The sequence below is a fragment of the Babylonia areolata genome, chromosome 14, assembly GCF_041734735.1.
Source record: "Babylonia areolata isolate BAREFJ2019XMU chromosome 14, ASM4173473v1, whole genome shotgun sequence".
Taxonomy (NCBI): Eukaryota; Metazoa; Mollusca; class Gastropoda; order Neogastropoda; family Buccinidae; genus Babylonia; species Babylonia areolata.
This window is the reverse complement of record NC_134889.1, coordinates 32431164-32440867: the sequence shown is the minus strand read 5'-3', so window position 1 is coordinate 32440867 and position 9704 is coordinate 32431164. Positions and strand designations below refer to the sequence as shown.

General features: G+C 39.3%; 2 protein-coding genes across 3 annotated transcripts in view; one reads left to right on the top strand and one right to left on the bottom strand.

Moving 5' to 3' along the window:
- The window catches only part of LOC143289591 (large ribosomal subunit protein uL29-like), an 8238-nt gene extending 5396 nt beyond the window's left edge, over window positions 1-2842 (bottom strand). The window contains exons 1-2 of one of the 2 annotated variants that reach the window (XM_076598625.1): window positions 2813-2842; window positions 187-261 (exon numbers count right to left, since the gene is read on the bottom strand). In XM_076598625.1, coding sequence (XP_076454740.1) covers window positions 187-261; window positions 2813-2815 — 78 coding nt within the window. In that variant the 5' untranslated portion in view covers window positions 2816-2842. Of the gene's footprint in view, window positions 1-186; window positions 262-2392; window positions 2515-2812 lie in introns of those variants that run through there. The other variant, XM_076598627.1, reaches the window with a different exon arrangement.
- Window positions 2843-3076: 234 nt separating this feature from the next.
- Window positions 3077-9318, top strand: LOC143289590 (actin-related protein 2/3 complex subunit 5-like protein). Its single transcript, XM_076598624.1, has 4 exons — window positions 3077-3304; window positions 5905-5976; window positions 7402-7578; window positions 8659-9318. Exons 1-4 carry the CDS (start codon window positions 3155-3157, stop codon window positions 8719-8721), a joined length of 462 nt encoding a protein of 153 aa, XP_076454739.1. The 5' UTR covers window positions 3077-3154; the 3' UTR covers window positions 8722-9318.
- The last annotated feature ends 386 nt before the right edge of the window (window positions 9319-9704 follow it).

Below are 9704 nucleotides of genomic sequence, written 5' to 3'. Positions count from 1 at the left end.
GACGGTCAATGATTTGAGAAACTGTGCCGTGTACGAGATAAGCAAGACAGATTCCAACGTAGAATATTGCAGGTGAAATGAGGTCAGCATTCACTAAGATTTTTTTTGCATATAGTTTGCATGTGAGATGAAAACAGTATAGAAAAAAATCACACACACACACACACACACACAGAGAAGACATACCATTTTCAGGTCATTCACTTGCTTGACAAGTTCCTTTTTCGTCCTACCTTGCAGCTCCCTGGCTTTTACCTTTGCCTGCAAAAGAATTCTATAATTTTCAATTATCATTTCCATAATTTGAATTATATTTTACAAACACGGGGTCATTTTCACAACAGGCTGTCTACCTGAGTAGAGCCGACTGACGGCTGCCTTTTGGGCGCTCATCATTCGTTTCCTATGTCGTTCAATCAGGTTTTCAGTCACGCATACATAATACAGACATGTACAATTTTACGTGTATGACCATTTTGTTTATTTACCCTGCCATTTAAGCAGCTATATTCTGTTTTCGGGGAAGGGGTGGGGGATGGGGGTGGGTATGTTGGGTATGTTCTTGTTTCCAAAACCCACCGAACACTGCAATGGAATACAGGATCTTTAACTTGTGTATTTGATCTTCTGCGTGCGTATACACACGATAGGGGTTCAGACACTAACAGGTCTGCATATATGTTGACCTGAGAGACTGAAAAAATCTCTACCCTTTACCCACCAGGCGCCGTTACCAAGATTTGAACCTGGAACCATCAGATTGAAAGTCCAACACTTTAACCACCTGGCTATTGCGCCCGTCAATAATTTTCAATTATCATTTGCATGATTTGAATCATATTTAGTTCAACACAATGGTTAGTCAACTTATCAGTAATAAATCCAGACAACATTCAATAATCACAATTATCATGAGTTTCATTTTCAGTGACTCTCGGAGGCATCACTACATTTAAACAAATCTGCGCCCCGTTAAGACTGTTGCTGACACTGCCACAATTCTTTCAGTCTCAGTCTCACTTTCTCAGGTAGGCATGACTGCATTTAAACAAATCCATATACGCTACATCACATCTGCTAGGTAGGTTCCTGACCAGCACCATATAGTCAGGCCGTGACAGCATGCACTTATATTCGTCAGGTCTCCACACTCAGCTCTTTCAAGTCTGGCCTTAAAACTCACCTCTTCCCAAAATAGCCTCCCTTCCCTGCCTCTTCCTAGTCTTCAGTTGTTGTTTTTTGTTGTTGTTTTTTGTTTTTTTTTTGTTTTTGTTTTGTTTTTTTGTTTGTTTGTTGTTTTTTCCAGTTTAAGAGTTATGCATGCGTTTGAATGACTGGTGCGAAAGCGCTTTGATTTGTCTCTGCACATGATTCAGCCCTATATAAATATAATAACAATATAGTAATAATAATAATAATAATAATAATAATAATAATAATAATAATAATAATAATAATAATAATAATATTTTTTGTGTACCTATTAGGCCGGGTGGATTTTTCAACAGAATATTGCCAGAGGACAACACTAGTGTTACCGTAGGTTCTTTTTCAATGCCCCAAGTGTGTGCTGCACATAGGACCCGGGCTTGGTTTATCAACTCAGCTGAATGACGAGACACTTGGTTTGATTTTCCTGTCAAACCTGAGAGAAAAGGCGAAACCAGGAATCAAAGCCAGACCCTCAAATGATCGAGGAAGGTGGCAGAATGGTTAAGACGGTTTATCTGCCAATACAGTGTCCGTCGAGGGTCTCGGTTCGATTCCAACTCTTGCCCTAAAAGGCGAGTGCTTGGCACGGACATCAATCAACAGGAGGAGACAGCAGAGGATCGCTGTGACTTCAACCAGGAAGAGTTTCAGTTTTCAGTTTTCAGTAGCTCAAGGAGGCGTCACTGCGTTCGGACAAATCCATATACGCTACACCACATCTGCCAAGCAGATGCCTGACCAGCAGCGTAACCCAACACGCTTAGTCAGGCCTTGAGAAAAAAAAGAAAAGAAAAAAAAGGTGAATAAATAATAGATAAGCGTACATAAATAAGTAAATAAATAAATAAATATAATATAAAAAGGTAGTAGTAGTAGTAGTAGTAGTAGTAATACTGTGATGAATAAATAAATAAATAAATAAATAACAAAAAAAAGACAACAATTATGATAAATATGCAAATAAATGTAAAACATGAAGACACACATTCACACATACACCCACATATGCATAACAGATATGCACCAAACATGCAGTTTCAACCAGAAAGAGCCAGCACGTAATTTAAGAGAGGGGAGGAGAGACTGCAGACCCAGGGAGAGAGACAGGACAGGCACAAGGACAGACAACGCTCGGATGACAACAACATGCGCAGCAACAGCCCAACCAGCAGAGACTCACTCCTTGAATTGTCAATCTCTACACCCACAGACATTCCACCAAAGCACAAGTCTACAGTTGACTTTGGAACTGCATGATGAATCTCGACAACAAGCAGCATCATAGTTACAAAAACAGATATACACAAGCTCTTTTTGAAACACATGAAATTTGTCGAATAAAGTTAACAATTCTTGCCATTCGAAGCAACACACAGTTCTACTTTCATTTTTGCATCTGTTCCTGTTTTCTGTTCTACTTTCGTTTTCCCCATTATTTTTGTTTCAGTTTCTCTGTCATTTTTGTTGTTGTTGTTTAATCCAGCTGCAAGTAAACTACAGAATTATACACGGAATGAAATGCAAATATATCGACAAATGCTTGATCAATCAGAAAACATTTCAAGTGATGACAAAAATACTAGCCAACACCAACACGTACCATGGTTCTTTGTTGATGTGTGCGGAAGAGCAAACCTACCGGAAATAGCTATAAAGAATTTTACTTTCTCCCGAGATCGAATAAAATATTTCATTGTTTTTGTTCATAACAAATATTGAAAAATCAATTGGTATATGGTGCACACTTTAAAAAAAATTTTGAAAGGGATAAGAAAAAAGGAAAAAAAAGTAAAGAAAAGATGCCCCCTTGTTGCAACTCAGGGTAGATAAGAAAAAGAACTTCCGGCTTGTTTTTAGGCCACAAAAAGTTGTCTGCTATTCAGATAGGGAAAAAGCTTTCGAGTTTCAGCTTGAAAAAAACAACAGCAGCTCTCTTTTCATCATGGCCAAAAACACTGGGTCGAGTAAATTTCGGAAAGTGGATGTGGACCAGTATGACGAAGATAAATACGTGGACGAGAATGAAGCAGACGTGGATTCTGCAGACTCCCAGGGCGCTAACGACGCGGAAGTAAACACCCTGCTAGCGCAATATCCTTGTGGGTTTGTTTTTTTAAATTTATTTTCCCATTCTGTTGTATGTAATTATTGACGGTAATATCTGTTAAAGTATGTGATTTACCAAGAGCAAGTCCTATTTTAGCATCCTGAATAATTATTGCACCTATTTTACCGGCAGTTTTTGTGCATGTGTGAAACGATAACCCATTTTCAGTGGATTTCGACTCGTATTTTGATGTTAATATTATCATCGTTGTTATTGTTATTATTCTGGCACTGTATTGGTGTGTGTGTTTGTGTATGTGTGTGTTCCCGCACTGGGATGCGTAGCGTGTGTGTGTGTGTGTGTGTGGATCGAATGAGTCTTAAAAACGATAAAGTGAAAAAAAGAGCTATCTTTTTCAAAAGGAAAATGATGATCATGATGGTGATTCATGGAGCAGATCACTTGATTATCATTTCTATTGTCATTACTTTTATTTAGGTTTCTTTCAAATATTGTTTAAGTGTTTTCAGTCTTACTGATATGGTGTGTACTTTTTTTTTTTTTTTTTTTTTTTGTATCCTATTCTTATTCACTGAGAACAGTTACATTTCATATGTATTTTTCTTGATTTCTCATTTTCTATCTCATTTTCTACCTAACGTTCTGCAGTTATCAATGATAAGTTTTGACAAGGTCCCAGTATATGCGTTGGAACTTTGATCTTTTCTTTACAGGATAATTTTTCAACTGCACACCATAGCTGACAATGAAGTCACCAGATACCAAAATTATTTTGTATCAGCACCTTTGTGCAGACTAATTAAAGATTGGTTGTATGAAAGTGATTAACATCAAAGGCAGAAATGATATATTCATAACAGTTTTGAACTTCTGGTTTCACAATGTAACACAGTTTCCACAGCAGCTTTGCGAATGACACTTGATAAAAGAGGGCAGGACTGAGGATTGGTCATTATTTTTCAGAACCTGTACAGCCTATGTTTTGTTTGGTTTGGTCTCTGATAGTTGTACATGGTGCAATGAAATACAGTTCAGTTTTACATGATTTCCTGCAGTTTATCACATACAGTACATACAACACATAATGCAGCTCATAAGAAGTTTGTCTGTCCTTGACTTGCACTAACTGCAGGAAGGTTATAGACACTAGATTATCAAAACAGTGACATACATTACAGTAATACAATGTAGTACAATACAATACAATACAATACAATACAATACAATACAAGATTACAACTTTATACACAGTGTAGTACAATACAATACAGTATGATAATCCTTAGTTATCCAAATGGAAATTACCTGCCTTATACTTAGTTGTATGCCAAAAATGAAATATTTTAAGATATGATATATTGTGCACCCATCTGAACAAGAGAATAAGATACAGTACAATACATTGCACAATGCTGTGCCATTACATCGTAATAGTGATACATATATATGTATGCACATTTTCCCCTAGCACAGCAGATGTGGTGTGGTGTGTACATGGATCTGTCCACATGCACTGACACCACCTTGAAACTGAAACTGATACATCTCTCTCTCTCTCTCTCTCTCTCTCTCTCTCTCTCTCTCTCTCTCTCTCTCTGTGGCCTATATGTATGTGTGTGTATATATATATATATATATATGATATAAAATATGTGAATATATATGTAAATACCTGACTTTTACTCACTGTTTGCTATTTAACCAGCCTGTGAAGCTTTCACTTCTGTACCCTTGCCTGAAGAAGCTGTTTTTGCAGCGAAAATGTGCTGCTTTTTTTTTTTAGAATACAAGTTTTAAAGACATGAAGAGCCTATACTGCTGTTGAATTTTTTTTTTTTTATTTTTTTTTTTACCACCTGTCTTGGTATTTACCTCAGTGCTTTCTGCAAGCAGCAGTGCCCAGGACACGAAGAGAGCGTGAACTCTCTCTCTCTCTCTCTCTCTCTCTCTCTATGTATGTATGTATATATGTATATATATATATATATATATACTGCACTCAGCATTACACACACAGTTGATGTTGATGTAGAAGAACCTACTGTTTGATTTCACTTGATATGGATACTTATATACACCTATCCTCAGTCGTAGACCAAGCTCTAAGTGCTTTACTAACTGGGGGTCATTTGCACAACAGGCTGCCTACCTGGGTAGAGCTGACTGTTAGCTGCCACTGGGCGCTCATCATTCATTTCCTGTGTCATTCAATCAGATTTCAGGCATGCACACATACACAATCAGGCAGACATGTAACATTTTATGTGTATGACCGTTTTGTTTATTTACCCCGCCATGTAGGCAGCCATACTTAGTTTTCAAGGGCATGCATGCTGGGTATGTTCTTGTTTCCATAACTCACCGAACACTGTCATGGATTACAGGATCTTTAACGTGCGCATTTAATCTTCTGCGTGCATATACACACGAAGGGGGTTCAGGCACTAGCAGGTCTGCACATAATTTTGACCGGGGAGACCAGAAAAACCTCCGCCCTTTACCCAAGGCACTGTTAGTGTTACTGGGATTTGAACCCGAGACCTTCAGATTGAAAGTCCAACACTTTAACCACTCCGCTGCAGCGTTTGTCAGTTGCAGTTTGTTGTCCTTAACCTAGAATCACAGGTAAAAACCTGGACGCTCTCAAGCTGGTGCTGACCTGTGCCCCGGTGGCTTCAAAGAACCAGGCTGTCAAGGTAAGATCCTACCTTTTTTTCTTACCTTTTTTTTTTTTTTTTTTTTGGTCTTACCTTTTTTTGCCCGATCATCTGCACCATTTCTGTAGCATTCCTCCCACGCTGCTCACTCCAAGTCCTCCCCCCCCCCACACCCTGCCCCCCACACCCCTGCTGCACCTCCCTCTCATACACAGCAACAACACCAGATAGTCTGTCACAGTCCCCATTGTTGTTAGGTCGCCATTAGGCCACACATCAGAGGAGACCCTGCACTGATGTTGAGTCACTTTGGAGTGGTGTTCGGTTGTGCCTCTTCTGGTGTAACATGCCCAGGACACCACTACTAGGCTCCCTACTGACGACAACAATGGCCTAGTCGTGGAGCCAGACTGAGTAGTGAGCATCTCCCCCAGGGTGGCTTCTTACCTATCTTAGCATCTGCGTACATGGATTGGCAGCCTGAGTGCACAGGTTCAAAAAACCACACATGCACAGACCACTATTTCTATCCCTCCACTATAGGCTTTCATTGGTGGTCTGGTGCCAGTTAGTCAGTTGATATGATAAATCAAGGTCCTTGTGTGTAGCATGCTCTTAGCACAGGTAAAAGAACCAATGGCGTCGAAAGGGTTGTTCCTGGTAAAATTATGTAGTAAAAAAAAAAAAAAAAAGCACTTTGATAGGGAAACAAATACAGTCTTGCAGACAGAAAAAAAGAAACAAAATGAGTGGGACTGCATTGTGGTGACATGCTCTCCCTGGGGAGACATCGGTTTTGACAAAAGAGTAATACAATAGTGGAGTGGAGTGATGGCCTAGAGGTAACGCGTCCGCCTTGGAAGCGAGAGAATCTGAGTGCGCTGGTTCGAATCACGGTTGAGCCGACGATATTTCCCCCCCCTCCACTAGACCTTGAGTGGTGGTCTGGACGCTAGTCATTCGGATGAGACGATAAACCGAGGTCCCGTGTGCAGCATGCACTCAATATAATTCAGTACAATGTATTCCACTTGATTTTTTTTTTTTTTTAAGGGTTTTTTTGTGTTTGTTTGTTCTGTTTTGATAATATAAGCATAGTTTTTTCATACATGGTAAAACTTGGATATACTAAGTATATGAAATAATATTTTTCATTTACTGGGGGAAAAAAAGTATCCATATAAGTATTATAACATTTCTTTCTTCTTTTTTTTTCCAATTTCTAAATGAAAGTATCCATGTGATGACATTTCATATTTATGACGTTGATTTAAGTGTGTGTGTGTGTGCGTGTGTGTGTGTGTGTGTGTGCATGTGTGTGTATGTGTGCATGTGTGTGCGTGTGTGTGTGCATGTGTGTATGTGTGCATGTGTGTATGTGTATGTGTGCATGTGTGTGTGTGCATGTGTGTGTGTGTGTATGTGTGTGTGTATGTGTGTGTGTGTGTGCATGTGTGTGTGCAGGACCGTGCCACCAACACGGCAGTGCGGGTGCTGTCCTCCTTCAAGACGGCCGAGATCGACAAAGCGGTGAAGTCACTGGACGCCAGAAACGTGGACATGCTCATGAAGTACATCTACAGAGGCTTTGAGTTCCCCACCGATGGGAGCAGCGCTGTTCTGCTCACCTGGCATGAAAAGGTTTGTGTCGGCTGATTTGTGTGATTTATTTTGTGTGTGGTGGTATTTTGTGGTTGTTTTAACTCTCTCCATACGAACGGCGAAAGAGACGACGTTAACAGCGTTTCATCCCAATTACCATCATCAAAATATTCCAAGCGGAAGGCTCTTATACTGAAGACGTGAATGTTGACAAAGAATACCACAATTCTGACGACGGAAGCTAAAGGTTGGGTCATTCAGACACCCACTGCACATCCGAGGGGTCTGTGTAGAGAAGAAGAGAGGACTGGCCGTACTGAGTGAGTTAACTTATTTTTCGTTAGGTAACCTACACCACGCATGTATGCGCGTGCACGAGCACACGCATGCACAAGCACACACACACACACACATATGCACAGACATGTATTTGTTTATTTGTGTGAGTTTTTTTTGTGTGTGTTTTATTTTGTTTTGTTTTTGTTTTGTTCTGTTTTACTTAATTGTTGGTAAGGTAATAAACACACACACTCGCACACACACACACACACACACACAGGTATACATACACATGCACAGACATGTATTTGTTTATTTGTGTGATTTTTTTTTTTTTTTTTTTTTCTTTAACTTGTTTGTTGGGTAATACACACAGACACACATCATTAGCATCATCATCATCATTATCATAATCATTACCTACATCATTATGTTTCTGAAATTTTTTTTTAATATATTTATTTATTTATTTTATTCATTTGTTACATGATATGAAGAACAAAAAACACATTCAGCTGACCATACATTACGTAGCCTAACAAAAGCAAAGGTGAAAAAAAGAAAGAAAGAAAAAAAAAGAACAAACAATTCACAACCAAGAAAGAAAATGCACACACACACACACACACACACACACACACACACACACACACACACAGAGAAAAAGAATCAATATAACATGCTAATGTTGCATCAGAACTGGTAACAACATGTAATAGATGCACGTCTGAATATTACGTGATAGGTAGCCAGAAGAGATGTATCCTCTTTTTTTCTTTTTTTTTTTTTTTTTTTTTTTCAAGAATACACAAATCATTTCCATTTTGATCTTCGTTGCAGACGTTTGCAGTTGGAGGCTCAGGCAGCATCATACGTGTGCTGACAGACCGAAAACGCGTGTAGCTCAGGGTACACGCACGCACGGCGGGCTGTTCTGCTTGTCACAAGCCTCCATGGAAGGGGAAGTAAATCCTACCACACATTATGCAACGTTTTTGTTATCAACATTTATATCATGAATGTTTTGAGTAAATGTGATCTTGTTTTTGTAGTGATATAATATACCAGTCTCCTGTCTTAAATATAAAAAAAAAGAAAACCTTTTTTATTTATGTTAGTTTCATAACTGACTCATATTATACAGTATCTTCTGGTCACTTTTTGAATTTGCTGTACATGCCATGATTTACAATCTACAAGCCGCTTATTTTTTTTTCTTTCTTCTATTTTTTTCTCTTTTGCTTTTCTTTTTTGACACAAGCCACATTCACTAAACAGAATATGTCTTTATTACCAAGTGTACCGGGGTCACAAGGAATATTTTCAAGGATTTTTTTCTCTCTTTTTTTTTTTTTTTTTTTCTTTTAGAGCATTCACATTCAGTCTATGGCAAAAAGCTGCTTGGAGCTGTACTTCTTATTTTGTTGTAGCAGATTTCTCAGTGTGAAATTCGGGCTGCTCTCCCCAGGAAGAGTTCGTCGCTACATTGAAAGCACCACCCTTTTTTTAGGGATGGGCTGGGGGGGGGGGGGGGGGGGGGGAGGCGGGGTATTTTTTCTGCCAGCAATTTTTGTTTGTTTTCCTTTCGAAGTGGATTTTTCTACAGGAATTTTTGCCAGGGACAACCCTTTTGTTGCTGTTGGTTCTTTTACATGTGCTAAGACTAAGAGCATGCTGCACACAGGACCTCGGTTTATTGTCTCATCCTTAATGACTAGTGAAGGGACCACCACTTGAGGTCTAGCGGAGGGGGAGAAAATGCTCAGCGACTGTGGGGTTCGAACCACTGCACCCAGATTCTCTGGCATGCAAGGCAGACGCATTACCGCTCGGCCAACACTCCACATCAGAATGGATTTTCCACATCAGTTTGACATGGAAGCCAG